Genomic DNA, 16,384 nt, shown 5'->3' with positions numbered 1-16,384 from the left:
GTCTCTGTGATCGCAATAAAATCATACTCCCAGGCACCAATCCAATCCCTAAGTTCGTCTGCCTTATCCACTGTACTCCTTGCATTAGAGCATATGTACGTCAGACCATCAGTTCTTTAGTGTTCATTTGCTCTCTGCCGACTCTTCCCGTTGGTAATGCTAACTTCATGATCCTGTTACTCACACTCTCTGGATTCCACTTTGCTATCTACTTGTCTTCTCTTCTGGTTCCCAGCCCCCTGCTACATTAGTTTATACTCTCCCCAACAATGGTACCAAAAACTCCCCCAAGGACATTAGTTCCAGTCTGGTTCAGGTGTAGACCATCGAATTTGTAATAGTCTCACCTTCCCCAGAACTGGTCCCAATGCCCCACAAATCTGAACCCCTCCCTCTTACACCATCCCTCAAGCCACGTGTTCACCCTGCCTATTCTTTCATTTCTACCCTGGCTAGCACGGGGCACTGGTAACAATCCTGAGACCACTATCTGTGGGTCCTCCTCTTTAACCTCTCTCTGAGCTGCCGGAATTCTGCTTTGGCAGTTTCACCAAGGGATCACCTGTTGGTTGGTTTCTCAATCAGAACCAGTTGCTTGGGTCAGGAATGCTGAGTGTAACAGCTCTGTGACTGGCTCCTGTGTGTGGACAGGACAGGGGCAAGGAGCCTCCAGGCTGCAAAAAGACACCTTTCTCTCTCCCTTTGCCGCACATTAACACAAATTGGAAGACAGCTAGCTTTGCTTGCTCACCATTCTTCATAAAATGCTGCCCCTAATTAGTGACCGAGTGACTGAACAACCAGTGTGACCACTGCCCAGAATGCCTCATTACTGGAACTGTCCAACAAGCGCCAAGATATAACCTGGGTAGTGGTGAGAAAGGCACCACCGTTCACATCTTCATGTTTATCCAAACTCTCTCTGCCTCAAAATGGCTCCAAGAAATTGCTTCAGGAATTTTGCAAAAGGAGTTGGAGAAAGATGCAGTGTTTGTGTTAAGGTGCGTCCTGAGCAGCTCCGTGTCACATGACTCTGGGCTCCATGGTCTGGGACACACACTGAGACAAACATCAACAGCACCTGGAGAACCATCAGCTTGGTGAGAGATGCTCCTTGGTGTTGCCAGAACCTGCTGGTGTCCCTTTGTAAAGAGCTGACCATGACGGAGTGTTGCAGACTGGCACATTCCAAGGTGCAGGACTACACGCTGAAGGAAGCTTGGGACTGTCACCACCAAGGCACAGAGGTAAAAGGTCACAGTCTGCGGTCATTCTGACAGGACACTGCAAGGGCCTGTTATGTTTTAAGGTACCCTGGTAGCCTTAGTGAGAATGTAACTGCTTTTCATTCAGAGGATGTGTGTGTCCCTGGGTGGGCAGTATCTATTGGGGGATGTGTGTGTCCCTGGGTGGGCAGTATCTATTGGGGGATGTGAGTGTCCCTGGGTGGGCAGTATCTATTGGGGGATGTGGGTGTCCCTGGGTGGGCAGTATCTATTGGGGGATGTGAGTGTCCCTGGGTGGGCAGTATCTATTGGGGGATGTGAGTGTCCCTGGGTGGGCAGTATCTATTGGGGGATGTGAGTGTCCCTGGGTGGGCAGTATCTATTGGGGGATATGGGTGTCCCTGGAGGGGCAGTATCTATTGGGGGATGTGGGTGTCCCTGGGTGGGCAGTATCTATTGGGGGATGTGGGTATCCCTGGGTGGGCAGTAACTATTGGGGGATGTGGGTGCCTCTGGATGAGCAGTATCTATTAGGGGATGTGGGTGTCCCTGGGTGGGCAGTATCTATTAGGGGATGTGGGTGTCCCTGGGTGGGCAGTATCTATTGGGGGATGTGAGTGTCCCTGGGTGGGCAGTATCTATTGGGGGATGTGGGTGTCCCTGGGTGGGCAGTATCTATTTGGGGATGTGGGTGTCCCTGGGTGGGCAGTATCTATTGGGGGATGTGGGTGTCCCTGGGTGGGCAGTATCTATTTGGGGATGTGGGTGTCCCTGGGTGAACACTATCTATTGGGGGATGTGAGTGTCCCTGGGTGGGCAGTATCTATTGGGGGATGTGAGTGTCCCTGGGTGGGCAGTATCTATTGGGGGATATGGGTGTCCCTGGGTGGGCAGTATCTATTGGGGGATGTGGGTGTCCCTGGGTGGGCAGTATCTATTGGGGGATGTGAGTGTCCCTGGGTGGGCAGTATCTATTGGGGGATGTGTGTGTCCCTGGGTGGGCAGTATCTATTGGGGGATGTGAGTGTCCCTGGGTGGGCAGTATCTATTGGGGGATATGGGTGTCCCTGGGTGAGCAGTATCTATTGGGGGATATGGGTGTCCCTGGGTGGGCAGTATCTATTGGGGGTAATGGGTGTCCCTGGGTGAGAAGTATCTATTGGGGGATGTGGGTGTCCCTGGGTGGGCAGTATCTATTGGGGGATGTGGGTGTCCCTGGGTGGGCAGTATCTATTGGGGGATGTGGGTGTCCCTGGGTGGGCAGTATCTATTGGGGGATGTGGGTGTCCCTGGGTGGGCAGTATCTATTGGGGGATGTGGGTGTCCCTGGGTGAACACTATCTATTGGGGGATGTGAGTGTCCCTGGGTGGGCAGTGTCTACTGGGGGATGTGAGTGTCCCTGGGTGGGCAGTATCTATTGGGGGATATGAGTGTCCCTGGGTGGGCAGTATCTATTGGAGGATGTGAGTGTCCCTGGGTGGGCAGTATCTATTGGGGGATGTGAGTGTCCCTGGGTGGGCAGTATCAATTGGGTGTGTGAGTGTCCCTGGGTGGGCAGTATCTATTGGGGGATGTGAGTGTCCCTGGGTGGGCAGTATCTATTGGGGGATATGGGTGTCCCTGGGTGGGCAGTATCTATTGGGGGATGTGGGTGTCCCTGGGTGGGCAGTATCTATTGGGGGATGTGAGTGTCCCTGGGTGGGCAGTATCTATTGGGGGATCTGAGTGTCCCTGGGTGGGCAGTATCTATTGGGGGATGTGGGTGTCCCTGGGTGGGCAGTATCTATTGGGGGATGTGGGTGTCCCTGGGTGGGCAGTATCTATTGGGGGATGTGGGTATCCCTGGGTGGGCAGTATCTATTGGGGGATGTGGGTGTCCCTGAGTGGGCAGTATCTATTGGGGGATGTGAGTGTCCCTGGGTGGGCAGTATCTATTGGAGGATGTGAGTGTCCCTGGGTGGGCAGTATCTATTGGGGGATGTGGGTGTCCCTGGGTGGGCAGTATCTATTGGGGGATATGGGTGTCCCTGGGTGGGCAGTATCTATTGGGGGATGTGGGTGTCCCTGGGTGGGCAGTATCTATTGGGGGATGTGAGTGTCCCTGGGTGGGCAGTATCTATTGGGGGATGTGAGTGTCCCTGGGTGGGCAGTATCTATTGGGGGATATGGGTGTCCCTGGGTGAGCAGTATCTATTGGGGGATATGGGTGTCCCTGGGTGGGCAGTATCTATTGGGGGTAATGGGTGTCCCTGGGTGAGAAGTATCTATTGGGGGATGTGGGTGTCCCTGGGTGGGCAGTATCTATTGGGGGATGTGGGTGTCCCTGGGTGGGCAGTACCTATTGGGGGATGTGGGTGTCCCTGGGTGGGCAGTATCTATTGGGGGATGTGGGTGTCCCTGGGTGGGCAGTATCTATTGGGGGATGTGGGTGTCCCTGGGTGAACACTATCTATTGGGGGATGTGAGTGTCCCTGGGTGGGCAGTATCTATTGGGGGATGTGAGTGTCCCTGGGTGGGCAGTATCTATTGGGGGATATGAGTGTCCCTGGGTGGGCAGTATCTATTGGAGGATGTGAGTGTCCCTGGGTGGGCAGTATCTATTGGGGGATGTGAGTGTCCCTGGGTGGGCAGTATCAATTGGGGGGTGTGAGTGTCCCTGGGTGGGCAGTATCTATTGGGGGATGTGAGTGTCCCTGGGTGGGCAGTATCTATTGGGGGATATGGGTGTCCCTGGGTGGGCAGTATCTATTGGGGGATCTGAGTGTCCCTGGGTGGGCAGTATCTATTGGGGGATGTGGGTGTCCCTGGGTGGGCAGTATCTATTGGGGGATGTGGGTTTCCCTGGGTGGGCAGTATTTATTGGGGGATGTGGGTGTCCCTGGGTGGGCAGTATCTATTGGAGGATGTGAGTGTCCCTGGGTGGGCAGTATCTATTGGGGGATGTGGGTATCCCTGGGTGGGCAGTATCTATTGGGGGATGTGGGTGTCCCTGAGTGGGCAGTATCTATTGGGGGATGTGAGTGTCCCTGGGTGGGCAGTATCTATTGGGGGATGTGGGTGTCCCTGGGTGGGCAGTATCTATTGGAGGATGTGAGTGTCCCTGGGTGGGCAGTATCTATTGGGGGATGTGAGTGTCCCTGGGTGGGCAGTATCTATTGGGGGATATGGGTGTCCCTGGGTGGGCAGTATCTATTGGGGGATGTGGGTGTCCCTGGGTGGGCAGTATCTATTGGGGGATGTGAGTGTCCCTGGGTGGGCAGTATCTATTGGGGGATGTGAGTGTCCCTGGGTGGGCAGTATCTATTGGGGGATGTGGGTGTCCCTGGGTGGGCAGTATCTATTGGGGGATGTGGGTTTCCCTGGGTGGGCAGTATCTATTGGGGGATGTGGGTGTCCCTGGGTGGGCAGTATCTATTGGAGGATGTGAGTGTCCCTGGGTGGGCAGTATCTATTGGGGGATGTGTGTGTCCCTGGGTGAGCAGTATCTATTGGGGGATGTGAGTGTCCCTGGGTGGGCAGTATCTATTGGGGGATGTGAGTGTCCCTGGGTGGGCAGTATCTATTGGGGGATGTGGGTGTCCCTGGGTGGGCAGTATCTATTCGGGGATGTGGGTGTCCCTGGGTGGGCAGTATCTATTGGGGGATCTGAGTGTCCCTGGGTGGGCAGTATCTATTGGGGGATGTGGGTGTCCCTGGGTGGGCAGTATCTATTGGGGGATGTGGGTTTCCCTGGGTGGGCAGTATTTATTGGGGGATGTGGGTGTCCCTGGGTGGGCAGTATCTATTGGAGGATGTGGGTGTCCCTGGGTGGGCAGTATCTATTGGGGGATGTGGGTATCCCTGGGTGGGCAGTATCTATTGGGGGATGTGGGTGTCCCTGAGTGGGCAGTATCTATTGGGGGATGTGAGTGTCCCTGGGTGGGCAGTATCTATTGGAGGATGTGAGTGTCCCTGGGTGGGCAGTATCTATTGGGGGATGTGGGTGTCCCTGGGTGGGCAGTATCTATTGGGGGATATGGGTGTCCCTGGGTGGGCAGTATCTATTGGGGGATGTGGGTGTCCCTGGGTGGGCAGTATCTATTGGGGGATGTGAGTGTCCCTGGGTGGGCAGTATCTATTGGGGGATGTGAGTGTCCCTGGGTGGGCAGTATCTATTGGGGGATATGGGTGTCCCTGGGTGAGCAGTATCTATTGGGGGATATGGGTGTCCCTGGGTGGGCAGTATCTATTGGGGGTAATGGGTGTCCCTGGGTGAGAAGTATCTATTGGGGGATGTGGGTGTCCCTGGGTGGGCAGTATCTATTGGGGGATGTGGGTGTCCCTGGGTGGGCAGTATCTATTGGGGGATGTGGGTGTCCCTGGGTGGGCAGTATCTATTGGGGGATGTGGGTGTCCCTGGGTGGGCAGTATCTATTGGGGGATGTGGGTGTCCCTGGGTGAACACTATCTATTGGGGGATGTGAGTGTCCCTGGGTGGGCAGTATCTATTGGGGGATGTGAGTGTCCCTGGGTGGGCAGTATCTATTGGGGGATATGAGTGTCCCTGGGTGGGCAGTATCTATTGGAGGATGTGAGTGTCCCTGGGTGGGCAGTATCTATTGGGGGATGTGAGTGTCCCTGGGTGGGCAGTATCAATTGGGGGGTGTGAGTGTCCCTGGGTGGGCAGTATCTATTGGGGGATGTGAGTGTCCCTGGGTGGGCAGTATCTATTGGGGGATATGGGTGTCCCTGGGTGGGCAGTATCTATTGGGGGATCTGAGTGTCCCTGGGTGGGCAGTATCTATTGGGGGATGTGGGTGTCCCTGGGTGGGCAGTATCTATTGGGGGATGTGGGTTTCCCTGGGTGGGCAGTATTTATTGGGGGATGTGGGTGTCCCTGGGTGGGCAGTATCTATTGGAGGATGTGAGTGTCCCTGGGTGGGCAGTATCTATTGGGGGATGTGGGTATCCCTGGGTGGGCAGTATCTATTGGGGGATGTGGGTGTCCCTGAGTGGGCAGTATCTATTGGGGGATGTGAGTGTCCCTGGGTGGGCAGTATCTATTGGGGGATGTGGGTGTCCCTGGGTGGGCAGTATCTATTGGAGGATGTGAGTGTCCCTGGGTGGGCAGTATCTATTGGGGGATGTGAGTGTCCCTGGGTGGGCAGTATCTATTGGGGGATATGGGTGTCCCTGGGTGGGCAGTATCTATTGGGGGATGTGGGTGTCCCTGGGTGGGCAGTATCTATTGGGGGATGTGAGTGTCCCTGGGTGGGCAGTATCTATTGGGGGATGTGAGTGTCCCTGGGTGGGCAGTATCTATTGGGGGATGTGGGTGTCCCTGGGTGGGCAGTATCTATTGGGGGATGTGGGTTTCCCTGGGTGGGCAGTATCTATTCGGGGATGTGGGTGTCCCTGGGTGGGCAGTATCTATTGGAGGATGTGAGTGTCCCTGGGTGGGCAGTATCTATTGGGGGATGTGTGTGTCCCTGGGTGAGCAGTATCTATTGGGGGATGTGAGTGTCCCTGGGTGGGCAGTATCTATTGGGGGATGTGAGTGTCCCTGGGTGGGCAGTATCTATTGGGGGATGTGGGTGTCCCTGGGTGGGCAGTATCTATTCGGGGATGTGGGTGTCCCTGGGTGGGCAGTATCTATTCGGGGATGTGAGTGTCCCTGGGTGGGCAGTATCTATTGGGGGATGTGGGTGTCCCTGGGTGGGCAGTATCTATTGGGGGATGTGAGTGTCCCTGGGTGGGCAGTATCTATTGGGGGATGTGGGTGTCCCTGGGTGGGCAGTATCTATTGGGGAATGTGGGTGTCCCTGGGTGGGCAGTATCTATTGGGGGATGTGGGCATCCCTGGGTGGGCAGTATCTATTGGGGGATGTGAGTGTCCCTGGGTGGGCAGTATCTATTGGGGGATGTGGGTGTCCCTGGGTGGGCAGTATCTATTGGGGGATGGTGTGTTTCTGGCTGGGCAGCATTTTATTTCCTGTCCCTAGTTGCCTCTTGAAAAGGTGAGCTGCCTTCTTCAACCGCTGCAGTCCCCCCACAATACCCTGAGGGGAGGGCGGAATTTCGGATTTCATTGCAATCTTAGAAAATGCCAGTTTGGTGTAAATGGACTGAAGCTCTTGTGAGCAATGTCAAATTGCACGGTATTTCCCACAAGATCTGCATGGACCTTTTTACTTGAAGGTTCTCAATGAATAAAATACAGCTTTGCAAAATAAACCCTTGCCCCGTCGCTGAAGAACTGAAAGGATTTGTAAAGAACGTAATTATCGATCAGATGGTCTTAGAATCAAAATGGACACCTAATTGGACCCTGTGCACAGGTGCTGTATTGAAGTATTTCACTTATATTTCTTTCTCCATGCGTAACATCTCTGTTTTTGTCTGTCTGTGTCTGCATGCCTGGGTAGGGATTTCAGAAGGACTAAAGTTTGAGGTATAAATTGGAAATTATGTTTTGTTTGCCCGTGGTTAGAACTGATTTATTTGTAATGAACAGTAGTTTCTTTTTAAGTTATAAAAACCTGACTGGTGTATTCTATTAACCTGAGTTTGTAAGGCAGGAGGCAGGAAATTTGGGGATTTTGAGTAATTTGATTAAATCTTCAGTTTTTGAGAGGACCACGAGAACAATGGGACTTGAGTATTGGGTACTTTCCTAAATGGTCAAGACACAGCCAACAAGTGAATAACTAGCTTTCACCCTCCTCTCTGACCCCTGAGACAATAAAAGCTGGCTCCTATTAGTCCCTATCATACTGTTTCAAACCAAGGAATGCATAGAGCCAGCACTCAGTCTCCTGGGGATCCACCTCAACTCCAAAAGCAAGTCAAGGCTCTCATGTTACTGCATTAGCAATGCAGAGTCCTGGGTCGTCAGTCGAGACATTCTGAATTTAATCTTACAGTTTAATTCAGTTAACAAGCTCTGGAAGTAAAAAGCTGGTATCAGTAACTGTGACCCACATGAAGCTGTTAGACTGTAACAAAGATACAACTTGGTTCATTAATGACCTTGAGAGAAGGAAGCTCACTATTCTAAACACATCAGCCTCACACCATGCCCTCTAAAATAGCCCAGTCAGCATTCATTTACATTAAATCATGACAGGATTGAGAAGATGGCCATTATTGGGTGTGTCAGGATGGACTATAACTTGCAACTTAGTCAGTGATGGCCACATTACAAGAATGAAGAAGAATGTAATGATCCAAACTGAGTCCTGATACTCACTGGTGTTGATGAGGAACTGATTGGAAACTCCTGGGTGATCCACATCATGAATTGCAGCAGCAAACAGTGCAGCGAGTGTCTCTAGATCAGTAAAGACGGCCTGAAATAAAAGGTGCAGTCAAGGGAAAGTGATGACCACACTCCTATCTATCATCCAGCCTCAATCAAACCCGAAAGAAACTCCCTCCTCAGTCAACAGGGCTCCGCTCAGCAAAGTCAACAAACTGTCTCAACGATGGCCTGTTCTGGAGCCCAGGCCTACAGGCTGCAGGTGGCTTAGAGCAAGAATTATACCTTCCCTGGAATTAGTACGGAATGCATTGTTTCCCAACTACCCTCAAAGAGATACACCAAGCAAAACTGAGGGTGAAATACACTCACATCGAGGGCTGGGGTAGACAGCAGTACATGTGTGGACTGAGTAACATCAGCTGCATGCAAACTGTTGTGGTACGCGACGTCAGCATGGTAATGATCCTCCAGTGTCATTATGTATGTGAGGAAAGTGTCAACTGGAATCCTGAAGGTCTTCATCAAGTCTCTCTCCTGAAATAAACACAGTGAGTGACCATTACCCTGAGTAAACTGGCCTTGCATATTGCAAAAGGGACCTGGTTTTGTCTCTTACTCATCAGTACAGTATTGCAAGAATACCAAACCTCAAAGGGAGTCATAATTTATCCAGCACAGGAGGACGGTACAGATTAGTTGGTAAGTCAGGACTCTGCTTGTTAGGGCAGCACTGAGGAACACTGGGAGTGTGTGAAGCTGCAGGGCCCCGTTCTTTGCAAACAGAACAAATATGTGCCCATTTGAACTAACCAAAGCTTGTGGCCAATGGAGGGCCTGTACAGATACCGTCTGTTCGGCAAGTTCACCTCCTACCTGGAAAATAGCGTACATGATGCAGCTGAGCGGCCGGTTGTTCGAGAACTCAGAAATTCGGAAAATGTTAAGGCCCCATATGTTCAAATCATCCAATTCCTAGAAGAACAGGATATCTCTGTAAACATAGCACAAAACGACTGGAATATTGGAATATTACTGTTCAATTCTTTCAAGACATTTCACAGGGTATTCTTAACCTTTATTCCATTCATTCCTCCTCAAGGTGCTGACTCTCTCTGGGGTACAGTTCCCTGTTTCCTGAAAGTGCTGACTCTCCCCGGGGAAATGCTCCCCCTGTCCTGAAGTTGCTGACTCTCTCCAGGGTACAGTTCCCCCTCTCCTGAAGTTGCTGACTGTGACTGGGGTACAGTTCCCCCTCTCCTGAAGGTGCTGACTCTCTCCAGGGTACAGTTCCCCCTCTCCTGAAGTTGCTGACTGTGACTGGGGTACAGTTCCCCCTCTCCTGAAGTTGCTGACTGTGACTGGGGTACAGTTCCCCCTCTCCTGAAGGTGCTGACTCTTCCCAGGGTACTGTCCCCCCTCTCCTGAAGATGCAGACTCTCCCCAGGGTACAGTTCCCCCTCTCCTGAAGGTGCTGACTCTCCCCGGGGTACGGTTCCCCCTCTCCTGAAGGTGCTGACTCTCGCCAGGGTACTGTCCCCCCTCTCTTGAAGGTGCTGAGTCTCCCTGGGGTACAGTTCTCCCTCTCCTGAAGGTGCTGACTGTGACTGGGGTACAGTTCCCCCTCTCCTGAAGATGCAGACTCTCCCCAGGGTACAGTTCCCCCTCTCCTGAAGGTGCTGACTCTCCCCAGGGTACAGTTCCCCCTCTCCTGAAGTTGCTGACTCTCCCTGGGGTACGTTCCCCCTCTCCTGAAGTTGCTGACTGTGACTGGGGTACAGTTCCCCCTCTCCTGAAGGTGCTGACTCTCCCTGGGGTACAGTTCCCCCTCTCCTGAAGGTGCTGACTCTGACTGGGGTTTAATTTTCTTATCTTTCAGGTGCTTCCCAGTGAGACAGTTCAATTCTCTGGGCTGCTGGATGCTCCCCCTCCCGATGTGACTGGATCTTTGAGCACATCATTGTTCTGTTCAATGATGTGCTCCCATGGTATTGTCTGACACCCATACACTGAATAAATCACTGAATGATGCCTTTAGCTGGAGTACTGGGGTCAGCTACATTAATTGAGATCTACTAAAAACAGGCAGGTTGGAGGGGGCTGGAGGTGATTTGATGTAGACAGAAGGAAGTGGAAACTGGAAGCTTCTCTTCCATAAAGTGCTGAACCCAGAGGCAGCTTGACAATTCCCTGGGGTTTTCACAGAGTTTCCACTCAAGCCTGGAGCAGTTGGCTGGTATTTGTGCCCTGGGGCCCAACAGCCCAATGTTACCTTTGTTAGTGCTTCTTCCTGATGAGTCTTTACTCCAAACCTGGGGATGCTCGAGTTACTCAGGTTGAGGCTTGAGCTGTGGGTCAGTTTCCTCACTCCACTGATCTGACACATGGGCTGTTTGTTCTTCTTCTCTCGGTCTTTCTGGGTGGGAGGTGGGATCTCCACTTCATTCTGCTTGTCTGCAAAAAGGTGCCAGGTGGACAGTCAAATGTAACATCATTCCAGCACAAAGATCTACATTCACACAATTATCCAAATACACAGACACCCACATAAATACAGACACAAACATACGGCACGTGCCACAATTACAAGGGCAGTACCCAGACTGCCCACAAATATACAGGCACAAATATACAAGGACACACAAAAATATAGACACAAATATACAGGCACAAATATACCAATGCATTTAAAGTTGCAGGTGCCCTTTTAAAAATATACAAATACAGAAACACAGAGTAGGTTCAGCAACTGCTCTTGCCCAGCCATCCCTCAGATCCCTCCTGAAAATTGTAGCAAACCTGCCTCTTAAGAAATTACATTTCTAACTCTCTCTGTCCCTTTCCCTCATTCTCCCATTTCTATCTGACTTTCTCTTCCTAACCTCATCTTCCTCTGTTTCCCAGGCTGTTGTTGTCTTCATCTCCCTTTGGTGTCAGCTTCCTGTCTGTCTCCTCAGGAAGTTCCTCTCTCTCTCTGTCTCCCTGGGATTGTTCCTCTCTCTCTATCTCCCTCTGTCTCCATCTCTCTCTGTCTCCCTGGGGTAGTTCCTCTCTCTGTCTCCCTCTCTCTCTGTCTCCCTGGGGTAGTTCCTCTCTTTCTGTCTCTCTCTCTCTGTCTCCCTGGGGTAGTTCCTCTCTCTCTGTCTCCCTGGGGTAGTTCCTCTCTCTGTCTCCCTGTCTCTCTGTCTCCCTGGGGTAGTTCCTCTCTTTCTTTCTGTCTGTCTGTCTGTCTCTCTCTCTCTCTCTGTCTCCCTGGGGTGGTTCCTCTCTCCCTGGGGTGACTCTTCTCCCTCTATCTCTCTGGGGTGGCTCCTTACTCTGTCTCCCCAGGGTGACTCCTCTCTCCCTCTGCCTCCGTAGTTGACCCTTTCAATGGGGGTCTTTCTCTGGCTTGTGTTCTCACTTACCAAGAAAGGTACTGGATATGTACTCAGAGACCTGGTTCCCTGAGCGGCTCATTTCAGACAGGTGGGTCAATTCCCGGTTCAGCATCCTCTTGAACTGTTATAGAGACCAAGAGCAAGGTATGAACATTAACCCCAAACAGCTCAGCACCTCTTTCATCCCCAAATGTTTTGAGGCCGTGTCTGCTGTCACCTTTCCCAGCCAGATTGTCACCGTCTCTGGCATCAGAGATGCTGCCATTCGCTTCTTGCACCAAAGAATCCTCAGCACCCCAACCATCAAACAACGCAATGTACTTTAACAGGCACAACATCAAGAAAATCTGTTTTAGCAAATGATTCCTACCAATGCAAATCCTGCAATTATAGTTTATTAACTGTCCCACTCAATCCCCCCACTGCCTCCATCCCGCGGGAGGGGGCAGGAGTGTGCCAGTCAGATACACAGTGTGCAGCTTTCACTCTGCAGTTGTAATGATGATGTCAGGGGGACTGTGTATGTGCAAAGTGGAAGCAGACAGCTGGCTTCAGGAAAACAACAAAGACATTAATGAGACTTTCTTTTCTGCCTCAGTGGGGTGGCAGGAGGTTCTCTATTTCTTTATCTGTTCAGGGCGTGTGGGTATCGTTGGCTGGGCTGGTGTGCCTGGATAATGTGATGGTGTGCTCCTTCTTGAACCACTGCAGTCCGTGTGGTGCAGGGACACTCTCAAAGCTGTTAGGGATAGAGTTCAGTGACACTGACGGGATAGTGAGGGGACGGCGGGGGGAGCTTACAGGGGGCGGTGTTCCCATGTACCTGCTGCTCTCGCCCTTCTCAGTGAACGTGGTCATGGATTTGGGAGGTGCTGTGTGAGGAGCCTTGGTGAGTTGCTGCGCTGCATCTTGTAGATGGTGTTGACTGTTAAGGAATAGCTAGTAATCTAAAGATGGAGTGAATCTGGTGTCTGTAGGGCACAGAAACATATAAACGCACAAGATGTGACTTGTTTGACTGTACATTTCAGGAGGGAACTTTCATGAAGTTTTCAGTCTCCAAATCCCCACTACTCTCTTTCATTGTTGCATCTGGCTTAAAAATTTCATCTTTTTGATAAGTATATTAATGTTATTTGACTTAAAAGAAAGCCTTCATTTACATCGCCTTTTTCACTCTCTGGGTATCCAGAATACCTTTGAAGTTTAGTTCCTGTTGTGATATGTGATGAGACACTAGCCACATTAATATTAAAAGTGAGACAATTGTGATATAGTATTCAATGATACTGACTGAGAGAGAAATATTACCTCAAGATCACAGAGAAAATACCACTGCTCTTCAAATGGAGCTACTGTGTTTATAAACCTCCACCAGGGAGCTATCAATAGGCTGTCTGTTTCCATCTCATATCTCAGCACTGCCCCTCCGACAGTGCAGCGCCCCCTCAGCACTGACCCTCTGACAGTGCGGCACTCCCTCAGCACTGACTCTCAGACAGTGCGGCACTCCCTCAGCACTGACCCTCGGACAGTGCCCACTCCCTCAGCACTGACCCTCCGACAGTGCAGCGCCCCCTCAGCACTGACTCTCAGACAGTGCGGCACTCCCTCAGCACTGACCCTCGGACAGTGCCCACTCCCTCAGCACTGACCCTCCGACAGTGCAGCACTCCCTCAGCACTGACCCTCCGACAGTGTGGCACTCCCTCAGCACTGACCCTCCAACAGTGCGGCGCTCCCTCAGCACTGACCCTCTGACAGTGCGGCACTCCCTCAGCACTGACCTTGCGACAGTGCGGCACTCCCTCAGCACTGACCTTGCGACAGTGCGGCACTCCCTCAGCACTGACCTTCCGACAGTGTGGCGCTCCCTCAGCACTGACCCTCCAACAGTGCGGCGCTCCCTCAGCACTGACCCTCTGACAGTGCGGCACTCCCTCAGCACTGACCTTCCGACAGTGCGGCACTCCCTCAGCACTGACTCTCGGACAGTGCGGCACACCCTCAGTACTGCCCTCTGACAGTGCGGCGCCCCCTCAGCACTGACCCTCCAACAGTGCGGCGCTCCCTCAGCACTGACCCTCTGACAGTGCGGCACTCCCTCAGCACTGACCTTCCGACAGTGCGGCACTCCCTCAGCACTGACTCTCGGACAGTGCGGCACACCCTCAGTACTGCCCTCTGACAGTGCGGCGCCCCCTCAGCAATGATCCTGCAACAGTGCGGCACTCCCTCAGCACTGACCCTCCAACAGCGCAGCACTCTCTCAGCACCGAGCCTCTGACAGAGCGGCACTCTCTCAGCACTGACTCTCTGACAGTGCGGTGTTCTCTCAGTAATGACCCTATGACACAGCAATGCCCCTTCAGTATTCCAACTCATTGCGGTATTAGCCTAGATGTCTTTTTTCTAAGTTTGTGAGAAGATTTGTAGCTCGGGTGCTCGTTGTTGTGGTTCTGTTCGCCGAGCTGGGAATTTGTGTTGCAGACGTTTCGTCCCCTGTCTAGGTGACATCCTCAGGGATTGGGAGCCTCCTGTGAAGCGCTTCTGTGATGTTTCCTCTGGCATTTATAGTGGTTTGAATCTGCCGCTTCCAGTTGTCAGTTCCAGCTGTCCACTGCAGTGGTCAGTATATTGGGTCCAGGTCGATGTGCTTATTGATTGAATCTGTGGATGAGTGCCATTCCTCTAGGAATTCCCTGGCTGTTCCCTGTTTGGCTTGTCCTGTAATAGTAGTGTTGTCCCAGTCGAATTCATGTTGTTTGTCATCTGCGTGTGTGGCTATAAGGATAGCTGGTCGTGTCGTTTCGTGGCTAGTTGGTGTTTGTGGATGTGGATCGTTAGCTGTCTTCCTGTTTGTCCTATGTAGTGTTTTGTGCAGTCCTAGACGTGATGGTACAGAGAACACCAAACGGAGAGTTCACCACAAAGGTACACAGGAAAGCCACACACACAGACCAAGTCCTGAACTATGAAAGCAACCACCCCAACACACACAAAAGAAGTTGCATCAAGACACTATTCAAAAGGGCCACAACACACTGCAGCACACCAGCACTGCAAAAAGAGGAAGAAGAACACCTATACAATGTATTCACCAAAAATGGATTACCCCACAATTTCATCAACAGGTACCTAAGGGAAAGACAACGGAACGAGGACATGCCACAACCCAAAGGACTAGCCACACTACCATACATCAGGAGCATTTCCGAACTGACAGCAAGACTACTGCAACCACTAGGACTCATAACAGCACACAAACCAACAGCCACTCTCAGACAACAACTCACCAGGACAAAGGACCCAATACCCAGCATGAGCAAAACCAATGTAGTGTACAAAGTCCTATGCAAGGACTTTTCGTGACATTTTACACATATATATAAACTCAAAGACTTGATGTGCAAGGGACACTTTCAGAATTTGTAGATGACACATTCCGCATCCATGAACACCAACTAGCCACGAAACGACACGACCAGCTATCCTTAGTAGCCACAGACTCAGATGACAAGCAACATGAGTTCGACTGGGATAACACTACTATTATAGGACAAGCCAAACAGAGAACAGCCAGGGAATTCCTGGAGGCATGGCACTCATCCACAGATTCAATCAATAAGCACATCGACCTGGACCCAACATACCGACCACTGCAGCGGACAGCTGGAACTGACAACTGGAAGCGGCAGAGACAAACCACTACAAATGCCGAAGAAAAGATCACAGAAGCGCTTCACAGGAGGCTCCCAAGCACTGAGGATGTCACCTAGACAGGGGACGAAACGTCTGCAACACAAATTCCCAGCTCGGCGAACAGAAACACGTGTTTTTGGGACCAGACCTGGAGCTGCATCGAAATGTAGTTCCCAGTTTATGCCAATCGGTCACCAGGCTGCTGGGACCTGATGACATACAGGACTCACCAAGAAGCATTCTGAGTAAATATCCTGACTGCCCACTGCTATCAACATTCACAATGGATGGGGCGACTGTTTATACAATCACAGAATTGTTTCAGTGCAAAGGAGGCCATTCAGCCCATCATATCAGCACTGGCTGCCTGAGCATTCTGACTCAAAAGCCAATCCCGAGCTTGGGCACTGTCTCTATTTAAATTTTCACCCAATGCTCTCCTGAACGTCTCACCTGAAACTGCTCCCTCCACACTCCCAGGCAGTGCAGTCCAGGTGCCAACAGACGTATGCAAACCCTTTTCTCACCTTATGTTTGCTGCTTTTGAAATCATTTTCAATCTGTGCCATTTTGGTTCTTGATGCTTTTACTTGTGGCTGCAAATGTGTTGCTGGTCAAAGCACAGCAGGTTAGGCAGCATCTCAGGAATAGAGAATTTGACGTTTCGAGCATAAGCCCTTCATCAGGAATAAGAGAGAGAGAGCCAAGCAGGCTAAGATAAAAGGTAGGGAGGAGGGACTAGGGGGAGGGGCGATGGAGGTGGGATAGGTGGAAGGAGGTCAAGGTGAGGGTGATAGGCCGGAGTGGGGTGGGGGCGGAGAGGTCTGGGAACAGTTTT

At 51.7% G+C, this 16,384-nt stretch overlaps 1 protein-coding gene across 1 annotated transcript in view; it reads right to left on the bottom strand.

Moving 5' to 3' along the window:
• LOC132835838 (cAMP-specific 3',5'-cyclic phosphodiesterase 4D-like) overlaps positions 1 to 16,115 on the bottom strand; it is a 28,714-nt gene extending 12,599 nt beyond the window's left edge. Inside the window, exons 1-6 of the mRNA XM_060854935.1 lie at positions 16,074 to 16,115; positions 11,872 to 11,965; positions 10,737 to 10,918; positions 9,341 to 9,439; positions 8,837 to 9,001; positions 8,456 to 8,555 (exon numbers count right to left, since the gene is read on the bottom strand). Of these exons, the coding sequence (XP_060710918.1) occupies positions 8,456 to 8,555; positions 8,837 to 9,001; positions 9,341 to 9,439; positions 10,737 to 10,918; positions 11,872 to 11,965; positions 16,074 to 16,115 (682 nt within the window). The remainder of the gene's footprint in view (positions 1 to 8,455; positions 8,556 to 8,836; positions 9,002 to 9,340; positions 9,440 to 10,736; positions 10,919 to 11,871; positions 11,966 to 16,073) is intronic.
• Between the last annotated feature and the right edge of the window lie 269 nt (positions 16,116 to 16,384).

The sequence above is a fragment of the Hemiscyllium ocellatum genome, chromosome 45 (genome assembly GCF_020745735.1).
Source record: "Hemiscyllium ocellatum isolate sHemOce1 chromosome 45, sHemOce1.pat.X.cur, whole genome shotgun sequence".
Lineage (NCBI taxonomy): Eukaryota > Metazoa > Chordata > Chondrichthyes > Orectolobiformes > Hemiscylliidae > Hemiscyllium > Hemiscyllium ocellatum.
Note: the sequence above shows the minus strand (reverse complement) of the source record. Positions and strands in the feature narration are given on the sequence as shown.